This window comes from Malaya genurostris, chromosome 3 (assembly GCF_030247185.1).
Source record: "Malaya genurostris strain Urasoe2022 chromosome 3, Malgen_1.1, whole genome shotgun sequence".
Classification (NCBI taxonomy): domain Eukaryota; kingdom Metazoa; phylum Arthropoda; class Insecta; order Diptera; family Culicidae; genus Malaya; species Malaya genurostris.
In genome coordinates this window covers 31546511-31563102 of record NC_080572.1, presented here as the reverse complement: position 1 = coordinate 31563102, position 16592 = coordinate 31546511, and the positions used below count along the sequence as shown (strand labels likewise).

General features: G+C 36.7%; 2 protein-coding genes across 6 annotated transcripts in view; one reads left to right on the top strand and one right to left on the bottom strand.

The window, feature by feature from the left end:
- Positions 1-2394, bottom strand: part of LOC131434721 (gamma-aminobutyric acid receptor alpha-like) — a 117745-nt gene extending 115351 nt beyond the window's left edge. For 3 of the 5 annotated variants that reach the window (XM_058601766.1, XM_058601769.1, XM_058601768.1), the window contains exon 1: positions 1862-2394. The gene's annotated coding sequence lies outside the window, so the exon portion shown is untranslated. The remainder of the gene's footprint in view (positions 1-1861) is intronic. The other 2 variants (XM_058601767.1, XM_058601770.1) reach the window with 2 other exon arrangements.
- Positions 2395-7337: 4943 nt separating this feature from the next.
- LOC131437593 (arylsulfatase B-like) lies at positions 7338-15886 on the top strand. The gene is made up of 5 exons (XM_058607047.1): positions 7338-7574; positions 7637-8026; positions 11897-12149; positions 14354-14511; positions 14575-15886. The coding sequence occupies exons 1-5, from the start codon at positions 7458-7460 to the stop codon at positions 15400-15402; spliced, it is 1746 nt and encodes a 581-aa protein (XP_058463030.1). The 5' UTR covers positions 7338-7457; the 3' UTR covers positions 15403-15886.
- The last annotated feature ends 706 nt before the right edge of the window (positions 15887-16592 follow it).

The following is a 16592-nucleotide window of genomic DNA, read 5'->3' as shown; positions in this document are numbered from 1 at the left end:
CAGTTAATGTCGCAGTGTAAGTTACGCTCTTCTAATAATAATAATAATAATAATAATAATAATAATAATAATAACAATAATAATAATAATAATAATAATACATGATGTAATAAACAACAGAATTATATGTTGTAATATACTATGATAAACACTGCACTTTAGGATGGGCTTCAACCTACAAGCCATTTCGCACCCTCTCATTCTGCTACTAACGCAGAAGGCGATAGCACCCAGTCGACGCCGTTCTATTGACCAAATGTCATCATAGACGCTCGGGGAGGCATGAGATAGGGACTTGTGAGGACTTAGTTACAAATACATCTTGACATTAAACGTGTGCATTTACTTCAATGCAATAAGACCAATAGTGTTGTTTATATCCAGTTCTATAAAGAGTTGGATGCAATTCAATTCGCTGAAGACAATAATAATGTGCACTATGTGGAGCATGAAAATATCAAGTACAACATTCCAGTATATATGGAAGATAGTGCTATAGAAGTGCGTGTGCATGATCTTCCCTCAAGCGTCAACGATTCTTATATTCTCGCAACTATGTCCCAATACGGAGAGATTCTCTCTATCGAAAAAGAAAAGTGGAAGAATTTTTCCCCGGTATTCTAAATGGCGTACGTTTGATACGCATGCGCTTGAGGAGGCTTATACCTTCTTATGTGACATTCGGTCTGGATACAAGAATACCGTGCAAATCACTTGTTACCTATGACAATCAGATGGCCACATGTCAATATTGCCAAAAAGCTGTTCACTACGGTAAGCCATGTGATAAACCGGACACGGAGACAACTATACCAAAGGACAACGGTGCTTCCTTCACACCAACCCCAAGCAACCCCAGTACACCTGTGACAGTCACCAACAACAGGGAAGTATCCCCTTCAACGAAACCATCCAACGTAACCCCTATAGAACAAAGTACACCAGCTGCAATTAACAGCTTACCATCCAACCAACCAGCAACTGCAAACAATGTACAACAAGGCGCTTCTACAGCAACTAGCAACGAAATCAACAACAATACCACGGCAATGGATGACGAGACGAACCACGAAAATGGAAGCTCCTCTCCCCCTAGAAAAAGGGTGATAACGAGATCCAATACAAAAAAAATTTATCTAAAAACTCAGCTAAATCGGTCACGTAAAGCTTGTACGCAAATAGGCCTGGATAAAATATCTTTTAAATAAAAAGAAACTCGATCATGGAGTAGTGGATGAACGTGATCAGCACCTTACATCGTCAAACACCATCAAACTAAACTGTCCTTTTCAGGGCATCCAACGTTCTCAAAGAATTATTTTTGAAAAAAATCCTCTTCGACTCAAATAAGTTTTTATGGAACTCAATCGAGCAGCTTCCCAAATATACAAAACAAATGTTAGGAGTGATTTTCACAATAGTTTAGTCCTACGTAAACACTACGAATACACACCCAATATGGCTGTCCCTTTTGTTTTTAATCCATTATTTCCTCCATCTTGACCTACAGCGCCAATTGTCAGTTACAATATATCAAAAAGTTACAAACCTTAAATACTTGTTTTGAGTAGATAGATTTTTAAGTTTTATTTTCAAAATAAAATAGAACACAAAAGTATTCAATTTGCATTATTTTCCACCAGAACATTGAACAAAAATGAAAAGGAAAAGGAGACATATCCGACAAATAACGTTTATATGAAGAACTTCGCTACTTTCAAATAACTCTAATTGTCAATAACCAAAGAAAAAAAATTAGGAGTTGGTAATATTTCACTATTTTCGAGGATCAAAGTAAACTAATAAATAATATTATTTGTTATTTTACAATTACCTTAATTTATTGTTATTTTACAATTACCTACTTATCTTAACAAACTAGACTTCAGTGCTGCATATGAATTTGAATATCTTCAAATTGAACTTTCTTTCATCTCCGTTATTTCACTTCTCCATGCAAGGGTTACTGTAAAGTACCTGTTTTTGTATTTGGTTCTGCTGACTTTGTCGTTACAATAAAAAAAAACTTATCAACTTTCGGGTTACTTTTCCGTTTCGAACCACATGACACCGTCGGATCAAGAGAACATTGTTTCTTTTACCACAAGAATTCTTCAAAGGGTTAAAAGTGCGCTTCTAACATAATTGTATTTGGTTAATACGAAGACACAGAACAAAACGAACCAAACGAACCACTTTTCCTTTGGATAATTTAAACTTAAATTCCACATAAAAAGACTTCCTGTTCTCAAGAGGCAAAAAAGGATTGTAGAACAGGCACTTCCAAGTTCATACAGCCAATGTCAACCGCTAACTTTACACCAAGAGCTTCACGAAATCGCGTTCGACCACGAGGAAATCACAAAAGCAACTGAAGAACGCTTTCCACGGAATACCTCTCAGAAGCTCACAATGTGTAAAACGAGTCCTGCAGCAGTTTCAACAGTGATCGGTATGAATGAAAAGGCTAGGAAAATGCTTTCCCACGTTGCGTATTCATCGTATTCATCATAGCGGTGGCCGACAACAGTCACGTGTAGAACAGGCGACGGAGTACACAGGAGTAGCAATTCAACGTAAAGGAGATGAAAAGTAAATCTAACCTGGAAACGGGGAAGAAGTATACCGGTATAAATGGCTGCGTTCTAAAAGCGGGAAAAAGCGAAACGAAAACAGATGCGCACGCATTTCCACGTGGTAAACGAACACGATGATACCCGAAGATATGTTTTGTAGAGTTGTATGTTGCATGCAATGCAACACGTACAACTGTAATGATTATTATGTTTTGTTTTATTTAATCAGATTTTGCTGTTGATATCTGTTGAACAAAAGTGTGTCATAAACACCGATTATCAATTTCTAAAATTCAAGCACTACCTAATGATTCTTCTTGAAGGGATACTAATCTTTTCTTCTTCGTTTAGGCTACAACGGAAGGATGATTGTTAGTAAGGTTAGTAACTATGTAAGAACTAGAACTAAGATAGGTTGCGTTGTACAGGATTGTGCAAAAGAATCTAAAATATTTTGTTCTCCAGTTCAGCGTTGCCAGGTCATTTTTCCAAAAATCTGTATTCGGCGCAAAAATCTATCAGTACCATATCAGTATCTGAATCCCGTAACGTGGAGGAAGAAACCGAACACGGCATTGGAAAGTAGAGGAGTAAAAATTTATTCTCGTTTGGTGGTTTTCTATAATGGAGTACCAGAGTATCGCTCACCGCATTTTTATATTCGATAAATTTTTTTATTCAGGCCTTTTCGCGTACAAGCTTTACGTGGCCGATTGGCTTATATTGTTTTTACATAAAAATTATAATATTTTTTTGTTCGTTGTCACCCTTTTTCTAGGGGAAGAGGAGCTTCAATTTCCATCTAACGAGGATCGAGGGTTACTTTGTTCGTGGCTCATCTCATCATCCATTGCTTCATCGTCGATGTTGTGTGTGATTCCCGTTTTCTTTTCGTTTTCCTTGTTGATTGTAGTCTTGGGCTCGTTGAAAGTTGCTATAGATGTGCCTTGTTGTATATTGATTGCAGTTGATGGTTAGATTGAGGCTGAAAGCATTTTTGCAGCAGAGGAACCAGGTTCACTAGTTATAAGTGCAAGGTTTGCCGTAGTGTGCAGGTTGTTCACAAAACTGAAATTTAACCAGCTGATTTTCATAGGTAATCAGCGTTTTACACGGATGTATCCCACCTTAATCACAAATGATGTAAGATGGAATTGCCTTACGTAGTTGCATACGTACCACTCGCTTGTAATTCCCGATACCGGGGAAAAAAATCCGCCATACTTCCCTTTAGATGGAAATCGTTGGCCTGCAGGGGAAGGTCATGCACGCGTACTTCTATGGCATTGTTCACCATGAACACATGAGTTACATGAGAGCCATTTCCGAGCAAAGTGAGTGACAATATTTGTCACATACATACACACATAACACACAGTGGGCTTTATGCTGAATTTAGTCAATGTGTTGCTGGTTGTAGGGATTGATATATATATATATATATATATATATATATATATATATATATATATATATATATATATATATATATATATATATATATATATATATATATATATATATATGTGTGTGTGTGTGTGTGTGTGTGTGTGTTTGCTCGTCGAGCTGGGTTGAATGGAGGGACTACTACACAATCTGTAACGGTTTCGTCTCGGCATACTAACGACAATATTGCTTGTTTACCGCGCCGTCCAGGTGAAAGTGAGCTTTGTCGCTCATCATTATGTCTGGGTGATGACGATATTACAAGGTGAGATGAAAAAACTGCAACCAACTTCAGACTGCTGTCATTTCTAAACCGCTCGTCCCACAGCTGTCAGATTTATTCTAGTGACAGCTCATTATATTATTTACAAGCGCACAAAAGCATTTTGGTGGGAATTTTTCAGAAAAAAAGTTATTTGTGATGGAATTCAAGTGTGATAGTGTGATTGCTTTGCATTTGGCTGGAAAACCACAAGTGGCTATCGTTAGAGCCCTCCAGCATTTAAAAGTGAATAAATCTTTTGTGTCTCGTACCATCGCTCGTTACCGTGATACTGGTAGCGTAGCCCGACGTCAAGGAAGTGGACGAAAAAAAAACAGCAACATCGGCAGAAATGGTTCGAAAAGTGAAGAAGCGAATTGAACGAAATCCGCGTCGCAGTGGCCGAAAAATGGCTCGTGAGCTGAACATATCGCAATATGCCATTCGGCAAATATTGAAAAATGAGCTTGGACTAAAGCCATTGAAATTCCAAAAAGTGCAAGATCTTACTGATGCGCAAAAAAAAGTTAGACTCGAAAAAGCTAAAGAGTTGCTTCGCTTGGCCGAAAGTGGTGAACTGCCGAATTTGGTTTTCTCCGATGAGAAACCATTCGTTATCCAGCAGTTTGTAAACAAACAAAATGATCGTGTTTACTTGCCAGAGAGGTCAGCTGAAAATTTGCAACTTCGGTTGGCCACCAGAACTCAAAAGCCGGCCATGGTGATGGTGTGGGCCGCCATAACAGCCGATGGTCGCTCGCCGCTCGTATTCATCGACCGTGGGGTCAAAATAAATGCGCAAATCTATCGCGAAAATATTTTGGAGGGAGTTCTGAAGCCCTGGGCACGCAAACATTTCGGCCGCAGACCTTGGACATTCCAACAGGACTCAGCACCATCGCACTCAGCACGCGCCACCCAAGAATGGTTAAGAAATGAGGTTCCTCGCTTCATTTCCACCGCACAATGGCCACCAAAATCTCCGGATGCCAATCCGTTGGACTATTGTGCCTGGGGTATTTTGGAAAGCAAGGTTGGCACTAAAAAATACCAAAGTGTCGATCATCTCAAGCAAGCGCTTCGCCGAGAATGGGACAAAATACCGCAGAGCCACTTTCGGGCAGCGTGTGATGGTTTCATTGGCCGTTTGAAGGCCATAGTTCGTGCCAAAGGTGGCCAATTCGAACAAATCTAAACCGATTCTCAAATTTGATGTTATTTCCGACATTTTTTGCTTTCATTCAATAAAATTTAAAAAAAAATGAAAAAATTATGGCGTTTTACTTTGTTGCAGTTTTTTCATCTCACCTTGTATATGAATGGAATGACAAATCTTCTTTGACCATTTGATCGGATTCATCCAACATTCTCTGGTGTCTGGATAGTCCGGGCGTGTCCCGGAGGTTTTATTTTGGTCACAGAATGAATTTTTACAAAATTTCTTACCCATAGAACTCTTTTCGGCATTAATTCAAAATGTTCTTTGAACTCACGAATAGTTGTAATGTACGACTGATTCTTCAAAAACGAGTAATAAATAAAAACGGGGTGAGCGGCACTCCAGAGCTCCATGGTGGAAAATTACTAGACGAGAATATATCTTCATTCTTCTATTTGCCGATAGCGAAAGTGTTGTTGTAGCTAGAATCTGTCCCAGAAGTGCTTGAAACTTGGTGACAAGTGACCGTGAAAAAGTCGGGAATTTGGTTTCACCAGGAATTTTTGTGCAAAACCGGGGAAAAAATTACTTGCCCAAATCTGAGTTACGAATTTCAGTATCATGATTTTCCTGATTCAGCAAATGAAAAGTAAAAGGCAATACCCAATCTCGCGCTTGAACGACAAGTTCAGTAAAAGTTTTGAAACAACTTGTTGTCGCACAGAGGTTCCATGGTGAACAATCCCTTGTAAATTGGACCAATGCCCCCTGTGTAATTTCAAATCAATCAGAAAGTATCAGAGTTTTTAAGTTGTTATCAATAGCTGTTATAATTTTAATGCATTTTACATCTATTTGATGTCAATGATTGTCAAGTTGTTAGTCACAAATCTTGTATCCAAACAAACGATTTTCATCACCAACCAGTGATTTTCTTTACTACTCAGTACTATATAGTCTGCAGTTAATCATACTGCATCCGGTTTCAGGTGCTTGTTAAAATAATTGACGAGTGGTTCAGGCCGTATGCTTGCGTTATGAAACACATACTCATCCTGAATGGACAAAATACTGTAAAGAAGATGGTTGAAGAATATAGCATATAATTCGGTGTCGCTAATATTTACACGAAAAAATCTCAGCACTAAAGTATTAACCAATGGTGTCATTTAATCGTTTAGATATAAAAGTTTGATTGAATGAAGCACTATAGAATATTTTTTTAATAGTGTGAACGTTGTCAATCTGAGTGTATAGAGTGCAAATTCTTATTCGTGATGTTAACAACAACTCAAAAAATATCCACTGAAATGTTGGACATTTTTTCAAACTTTATGTTGTATTGCAAAATAATATTCTTCCTAACAAAAAGCTATCATCACTCTCATTATATACTCAGATAAAAAAAATTTATGCAAAACCAAATAAATGAGACTAGCATACTCTCGATTGAAACATGAAAGTTCTATTACTAGCCAGATTACTAGCAAATCTTTCTTGAATTTCCAATATCACAAACAGCATAACAGTGACTTGGATTGGATCGGAATTTACCAGAGTAGCTTTATTCGATATGATCCAGCCTATCTGAAAGTACTGATATAAGATAAGTTGCTATTTGCAAGCACTCCGCAAAATGCTTATTCACAAACATGATGTATGCATGTATATTTCATACAAAAGCACCTGTTCCCCGTCCTTCGACTATCATAGGTAGCGTGGCAATGATCACAAATTATCAGTACTAATGTTCCCACTCTCTTTTTTCTCGCGCGCGCGATGTTCCGCCCACGGTTATGACCTATGTAATTCGTCATCTATTGCTCTATTGTTGTTTGGGAAGCTTATAAAGAGATCACAATTAACAAAGGATCAACCAGTCGCTACAGTGAGTTTAACGCGTCAAACGCTCCCAGGAAGGTGACAAGTGTACCTTGCATTGGCGAGATTTTATTTCTAGTCAAAGTGTGATCAGACATAAGCTTATATAGATTTATTCTTTGATAGAATTAATATGACTTTCAAAATGAACAATTTGAAATTGTGCTTTTTTTTTGTGTTCAGTGTTTTAGGAGAAGAATTGAAAAAAGCTTCACAGCCCAATATCATCATCATAGTTACAGATGACCTAGTGCGTTTCAGAAATGAAATGAACATTCAAATCATTGTATTGATTGGATAATTTTTGTTCAGGGTTGGAACGATGTCAGCTTCCATGGTTCTTCGCAAATCCTAACCCCAAATATAGATGCCTTGGCGTACAATGGGATCATTCTTAATCGACACTATACCCCACCACTGTGCACCCCTTCGAGAGCATCTCTGATGACTGGAAAGCACCCAATTAATATTGGTATGCAACACCACGTAATTGAATCGGATCAACCTTGGGGATTGGGTTTGGATCAGAAACTGATGCCGGAATATTTTCGAGAGGCTGGTTATAAGACACACCTGGTGGGAAAGTGGCATTTAGGATTCTTTCGGAAGGCCTACACACCTACGCAACGTGGCTTCGACAGTCATTTCGGTTATGTTGGACCTTACATCGATTATTGGGATCATAGTTTACGAATGAGTAATGTAAGTCCTGATAGAATTAGATACGAATTACTTTTCACGAGCAAGGACTGATATGAAGAGAAATCTCCTTTGGTGGTAAGGACGATACATAAATCAAGGTATTATTTTTTTCGAATTTCAGGTATTTGTTTCCAACTAGCTTCATCTTCTCAAAGTTTAATGTGTTTGAGGAACGATCACTATATTTCAACTATATCGAATTTGGTATTCAATACGATTCATTTTAATATAACTTCGCCTACGCTTTAAATCGGCTAAGTAGTTCGAAACACTAGGAAAGCTAGGAGCCTACACTCGTCTCAGTCCTGCTTTTCATGCTGCCATTTTTACTAATTAGGTGAAGTAAATTTGCTTTTTATACCGGGTCCGCCATGTAACTTTTGTTTTTAAATATGCAATAAAACACAAACGGTTCATCCGATTTCAAAATTTCAAGTGACGGGAAGAACCAATCGCTAATCATGGCGCGGTAGCGCTCGCCTTTGACCGTGGCGGCGGCTCCTGTCTCATTTTCGAAGAAAAATGGCCCAATGATGCCGACAGACCGAAATCCGCTCCAAACCGTCACTCTCTGAGGATGCATCGGCTTCTCCATGATAACGTGCGGGTTTTCCGTCCCCCAGATGCGACAATTTTGCTTATTAACATACTCGCCGAGATGAAAATGTGCCTTCCCATTTTCATACGTAATTTTCGCACACATTCCGCAACATTACCATGATTTTCAAAGTAAAACTGCACTATTTCACGCGTTCCTCAAGCATATACACAACCATTTTCGTTCAGCGGAAGGATAAAACTAAGTTTTTGTCAAATCAGAAGTGACATTAAGGTTACCAATGTGGAAATAACCAATAGTTCAAAAAAAGTTAGATGGCGGACCATGTATTAGAAGCATTGGTTCAACGTCTTGATTTGAAATTTATGTTCTCGGCTATTATTTGACTCAAATATAGAATATTCCATTTGCTTTCTAACTTTTCTAATAAATACATAAACCAAAACAAAAAATAATGAGACAAAAAATAATGAGACAAAAAATATTAAATCCAATTTGCGTGTGTAATAGATCTGGTGGTAACTTAGTCAGTGTTCCATACCGGGTAGGTGCAAATAGCAAACAAAGATCAAAATAATAACAATTTTTACCAACATATACGATATAAGATTTTTTTTTTGATATTTCATCGAAGGAATCAAGAAATTGTACAATATCTGTTTAGCCTCAAAATTAGTTATTATATCTTATTTTGTTATTGATGTGGTATTCATATTTCATTAAAAAGAATTGATAAATTAGTTGTATCTTCGAATAAAATACAATTGAATAAACTGCATCAAAATCAGATAAGAGATACGATATTATTCAATCCTAAGTGCTAGAATATCAAAAAACTCAGAAATTCGTTTTCTATAAATATTTTGTTCTTACTTTCATATTACAATGACAGATTTTCATATTTTGTTGCTACTCTTTCATGCACAATTTGTTATGATTTTTGATATTTTAAACCTTTTTTAAAACTAAATAATGTTAATTTTTGTCATTAATATGTTTGGTTTCAATAATAAAATTTGATATTAGTTTGCCAAACACTTCTATCCGGGATCCCAGTTAGATGTGCATAGCAAACTATGAACAAAATAATAACAAATTTTACCATCTTATCGTGTCTTAATGTTTCTGCGCTGTCATAGCGATAGTTGATATTTTCTTGATATTTCATCAAAGGAATCAAGGAATAGTGCAATATCTGTTAAGCATCAGTTATTATTAGTTATTATATCTTATTTAGTAATTGATGAGTTATTTCAATTTAATTAAGTACAATTGATCCCATAGTTCTAACTTCGAATAAAATACTATTGATTAAACTGGATCAGAACCAGATAAGAGACATGCTTGTGATATTTTTCTTTTCCGGGTACTAGAATATCCAATAGCTGAAACATTCATCTTTTATAAATATTTTGTTCTTGTTTTGATATCTGAATGACAGAATCTGATATTTTGTTACCATTTTCTCTTATTTCAAACTGAATAATATTTATTTCTATCACTGAGATGTTCGGTTTTCATAATAAAATTTGCTATTGGTATGCCAGTCACTTTTACCCCGGATCTGTTCTATTGTATTCGTATCTTTGAACTAGCTGAAAGTCTAAATATTTATTCATTATTTTTAATTTCGTTGGTTTAGCGTCTTAGTAGTGCGTTTCGTCTTCGACTCGTCAGTTCGTAACAGTCTATGTTGAACTGTTATACACTATATCAGTTAAACATAAACCGCCAAGCATGTGTAAGGTTAATGCTTAGCAGTCAATGTGGTTTATGTTAAGCTGCAAGATGACATAAGAGTTCAATATAAACGAAAATAAAGTGTGTCATATGTGCTCTACCCAAAACGGTTTCGTCTACCTTATTTCTAAATGATCATTTTCAAAAATATTACTAAAAACAACGTAACTCATTTCCCTTATGCTTGAGTGTATGTTCTGTATGATCACCTAGACTTGAAGTCCAGTACATAATGTTATTCTGAGCTGAGTTGAAGTAAATCGACTTAAGTTGTACATCCCTGTTGACGAAATAGGGAAGCATCCCCAATGATCAAACAAAATGATGAACGCAAAATGCAAACCTTTCACACAACAATGCCAATTATGACCTTATTGGATAAACTTTTATATGTTTTATATTTTTTCCGATAACGATTCTCACTCTAATAAATAATTTCTTCAACTCTGTGTAAACAATAAATTACCCTAACGACACGTATCAATTTGATCCACCTCGTCGAATTTTGATCTATCAATCCCTACAACCAGCAACACACTGACTAAGTTCAGCATAAACCATATTCAGCTGACAGTTGCCTCCAACAAAGGACAGCATGCAGCAATAGCCCTGTGGCGGTTCCCTCTAGCGATAAGATAATAAATTTACGGTTTGCCGCTCCCATGAAGGTAACCGGGTTGGCCAGTTTAACTCGCCCGTTTTATAGTTACAGTACATATGAGTAGAAGTAGTTCAAGATCACTGTTCCCTTCGTGTTAGAATGGTTTACAGATTATTCAAAGCCGATATTTTCCCGTCTTTAATAAGATGCTTAGCTCGTTTGCAAATAGGTGAATTGCATTTAACTTTTTTTACAACAACGACGCTTGAGCTCGGCTTTGAGCATATAATAGTTCAATGTAAATATGTTACATTAATAAAGAAGCAGCGTATCATGTATAGTTGTTCTTAAAACATTTGAGAATTCTTTGATTTTTTTCTATAACTTCAAAACCAAAGCACTGCAAAACAACTCTCGTTAAAATGATATAGGTAAGTCAAACTATTCAATATCCACCAGACGACATAATATAACCGAACAAAAGGAGTTTATCAAGCTGGTACAAAATGTTTGTGAAAAACAAAATTTGAAACTGAAAGACAAAATGCAAAATAATTCACGAAGATTAATGATCTTCTTTCATATTGTGAATGAATATAGGAAGTTTCATTGAATTCATAGTTAACTTTGAATATAAAACAACAAAAACCATTGATTTACGCTTTTACAAGAAACTTTAAAGTTTACTTAAAGAGTAATAATTTATTAGGGCTTGCAAGGTTTAAGAGATCATTATGAATGTCTACGTATGAATACAAAAATATTGTTCTGTTCTTTGTTACTTTAACGTTCTCTGTTAAGGTTCAGTATAATAAAAATAGGAATAATGTCATCTCATGACTATTATTCGCTCTAAATATATATCTACACTACGGATATATATATATATATATATATATATATTTAGAGCGTCGCAGTCGCAACTGGACTAACTAGCTATTCAACTTTTGTTTTCTTTAATTCGATTTAGACATCGACGCGTGGACTAGATATGCGCCGTGATCTAGATGTTGACTATTCAGGGAATGGAAGCTACGCAACCGATCTCTTCAACAATGAAGCCATAAGAATAATTAAAGAGCACTATAAGAAGAGTCCGCTGTTTCTAGTTTTAACACACCTGGCTCCGCACACTGGCAATGAGGATGACCCCATGCAGGCTCATATAGAGGATGTGGATCGGTTTTCGTACATCAAGGATATTAAACGTCGCGTACTGGCAGGTAAACTCATAGTATGCGTTTCAGTGAACGTAAATACGAAAATGATCTGGTAAATCAATCAAACTATACATAATATCTTTAAAGTTTACAAATTCTACAATTTAAATATTTTCATGTAATTTCTAATTTCATTGTTTGGTGTATATATAACCAACTCGGAACTAGTAGATAGTTTATTAGAAAGGTTTGGTACCTCGTGAGTCGGTTTGGGCAAAGTGCACAGGACTATTTTACTTATTTTACGTTTGGTTTTCGACTGATCAGTGCAGTATATTGAAACACCGCTAATGCCTCTTCGAAGTTCAAGTAAGTAGAATAGTCATGTGCACTTCGAAGGGAAACACTGTAGTTGTTCAATATTTTTATATTTATAGTATAGACTACATTTTCACTTCGTGTAACTTATCTAATAACAATGTTACGCCTCTATGTAACTGGAAACTGGGATCTGATCTTTTTCTGCGATTCTTGGGAACCTTGTGTCCTATGTAAAATAGATATTTTGGAAGTCAATTAAAAATCTCTGCGGGTCGGTTTCTGACCACCACGAGCGTTTCGAAAAATTATTCGCCGCTTACCAAAAACGATGCAAGCTACATAAACGCAAAACAACATTTTATAGTCAAAGCAATAACGAATTGAAAAAACTTATCCTTGGCATTTGTGTGATAATAAGATTACACTGTTTACACGTACGTAACGCGGCATATTGGCGATAAACTACCAAGCAAAACATTAAAATCAAATTTTAACCTATTCATCTAACTATTGTTTACCGATAATTTTTTTGTTATTTTGCATGAACAATTATTTGAGAGCATAAAAAATACATTGAGGAACATAAAAATGTGTAGTAGTTCGACATTCCTAACTAGCTCTGTCTTACAAAATAGCTGTCCATGAGTCTAAGAACCAAATTTCTAGCTATCATTTTTTTCGGAATGTAAATAGTATTCATACACAATGATTTTAAAGATATCAACTTGTTTGGTTTTACCCAAAAGTGATGGAAACCTTATAATTTTTCTAAACACAAAAACAATTTTGAGGTCTCAAAATATCCCATTCAACAATACAATTCCCTAATTTTCCATATTTAATAGATTTTTAAAGATCTAGAAAACATATCACGCTGTAATTCCGGAACCAGAAGTCAAATCTGAATGAAATTCAGGAACTTAGTATAAGACCATAAGTCCTTCCATTTGAATCTAAGTTTGGGGGAATCGGTTCAGCCATCTCCGACATTATTTTACACATTTTTGGTGCATATCACTCTGTAATTCCGAAACCGGAAGTTGGAACCAAATAAAGTTCAAGAACTTTGTATGGAACTACAAGATCTTTCATTTGAATCTAAGTTTGTGGAAATCGGTCCAGCCATCTCCGAGAAATGTTAGTGACCATTTTTATCACACACACACACACACACACACACACACACACACACACACACACACACACACACACACACACACACACACACACACACACACACACACACACACACACACACACACACACACACACACACACACACACACACACACACACACACACACACACACACACACACACACACACACACACACACACACACACACACACACACACACACACACACACACACACACACACACACACACACATACACATAGACATTTAGTTCGTCGAGATGAATCGAATGATATATGATGATATGGCCTCGGTTAAAAAGTTGGTTTTTACATTGTATAGCCTTTCTAGATGAGAAAGGCAAGAATATAACATGTAGTCATTTTTATCTTTCTTTTGTTGGTTTCCAACGAATTGGAACGTAAGATTAGTCACGTTTAATCAAGCAAATGCGTACGCTATCGTAATGCTAACCGAATTTTTCCAAATATTCAAATTTTGAACGAATATGTCAAATACACGAACAAATTATAATGTAAAAACATTTACGTATACAAAAACGGATGAACATCTGATATACGTACTCGTGAGTTCTGTGGGGTCGAAACAAAGAAACACGCAAGGGGTAAATCACTCTAAACTCTGGGCAAACTCAGATGAATAAACTCTACTAATCCGAAATAATCTCACCTAATTGCCAACAATCCTTCTTAAACTTTTTTAATCTCTGTTAAATTTTTTCCAACTTGCTAATCCTGCCTAATCCTTCGTAAACTTTTTTACACCGTTATTCTGTTATTTATTTCCAGCAATGATTTCTAAAGTTGATGAAGGCTTTGGAAATATAGTCCGAACGCTCAAACAATGCAACATGCTCGACAATAGTATCATACTGTTTTACTCCGACAACGGAGCCCCTAGCCTTGGTATACATTCTAATTCGGGTTCTAATTATCCTTTACGTGGTGTATGTTAATGTTGTACCGATATTTTGACAGTACCAGTTGAAACCATTTCCCTATTCCAACAGCAAAAGTATAGCCCTTGGGAAGGAGCAGTGCGTACTGTTGCATTTGTTTGGAGTCCACATCTGGAACTAGTAGGGCGCGTCTCGGACCAATGGATCCACGTCAGTGATTGGTTGCCAACGCTTGCACATGCCGCGGGCATCGGTGGTATTCCGATCGGAAGTGAAGTCGACGGTAAGGATCAGTGGAACGCTCTCCGAAATACAAGTTTGAGCGTGCGAAATATTGTCATGAACAATATTGATCGAATATATTACTATAGTAGCTACATAAAAAATGGCTGGAAGTATGTAAACGGTACTTCTTGGAGCGGTAAATACGATCACTGGCTTGGTCAAATAGACACCAAAGACGAGCTAAGCGAAGCAGAATATTGGGGAAAATTAAGCAGCTCCATTGTCGCGAAAATATTATCACTTGATATCAAACAAGCGGATGCAATGCGACATGCTGCTACTGTGATATGTGACACATATTCAAATGCTTCCATATGTGACCCACAGAAGTCACCTTGTTTATTCGATTTAATAAATGATCCCTGTGAACAAAACAATTTAGCTGCAAGCTATCCGGAGATTGAATCTGATTTGAGACAGGACGTTCAGCGATACATGGAGATAGCTACAGAGCCGAGGAATAAACCTGGAGATAATCGTTCTGATCCTATCCATTACAACACTACTTGGACCTGGTGGTTGGATGAACTCGATCATGCTGATAACACTACACATTCTGTAACTGTTTTGGTGGTTGTCTTAGTAGTAGTCTGTATATCAACGATTCTTGTAATATTTTGGTTGTTTATGTTAACTAGTAAAGTGATGCGGTGAAGAATATGTTTGCACTAATTAGGGTTGTGCTTCGAAAATATCCTTGAACTATAATTGTATGAAGTAACATTATTTCTGTCTCCATTAAATTTAAAAATGATTAGAAAAGACTCTAAATTATTTTTATTGTTATGGGCTCCAAAGATGATCACTTCGCATATCAGAACTCCAACAATCAGACATGCACGACAGCTAATGGAAGTCGCATGATCGTTACAACATGCGTTACCCTAGACGAATACGGGATTATTCAATTATTTTTTTGATTTTCAAATGCTAGGCGTACGAATACGTACAGGATTGCCGCAGAGCCCTCGCAGACGACTCGGAAATAGCTGGAAAAATGTTGAACTTTTTCAGAGAAGTTAACTTGTATGATAACATATAAATGAAAATGAAATGTAAATATATTTTTTGCGACGGACCTTAATGACAAAGTTATAAAAGGTCTTAAATATACAAAAAAAATGCTAGGCTAAGTGTGACGGTAGTAATCTATCGTATATAGACAAAATCGACAGCAGAAATGGTTTTTCAAACGCAAACTGCCATACAAAGAACCTATCATTTCGTTGGTAGCCTCGGTCTGCGTGTCCAGTGTTTATGTGAACAAAGTAACCTAGTTCGTTCGCCACGAAATGTACAGGGTGATTTTTTAAGAGCTTGAGAACTTTTTTAAACAATAAAACGCATAAAATTTGCAAAATCTCATCGGTTCTTTATTTTAAACGTTAGATTGGTACATGACATTTACTTTTTGAAGATAATTTCATTTAAATGTTGACCGCGGCTGCGTCTTAGGTGGTCCATTCGGAAAGTCCGCTTTTTTATCGACAAATTTTGTTCAGCGATGAGGCTCATTTCTGGTTGAATGGCTACGTAAATAAGCAAAATTGCCGCATTTGGAGTGAAGAGCAACCAGAAGCCGTTCAAGAACTGCCCATGCATCCCGAAAAATGCACTGTTTGGTGTGGTTTGTACGCTGGTGGAATCATTGGACCGTATTTTTTCAAAGATGCTGTTGGACGCAACGTTACAGTGAATGGCGATCGCTATCGTTCGATGCTAACAAACTTTTTGTTGCCAAAAATGGAAGAACTGAACTTGGTTGACATGTGGTTTCAACAAGATGGCGCTACATGCCACACAGCTCGCGATTCTATGGCCATTTTGAGGGAAAACTTCGGAGA

What these genes read in the sequence shown, in the direction of transcription:
- LOC131437593 (XM_058607047.1), top strand. Translation starts at nt 7,458, where the DNA reads ATGACTTTCAAAATGAACAATTTGAAATTGTGCTTTTTTTTTGTGTTC. An exon ending in TCATAGTTACAGATGACCTA is followed by an intron (nt 7,575 to 7,636) that starts GTGCGTTTCAGA and finishes ATTTTTGTTCAG; the next exon opens with GGTTGGAACGATGTCAGCTT. An exon ending in ATAGTTTACGAATGAGTAAT is followed by an intron (nt 8,027 to 11,896) that starts GTAAGTCCTGAT and finishes AATTCGATTTAG; the next exon opens with ACATCGACGCGTGGACTAGA.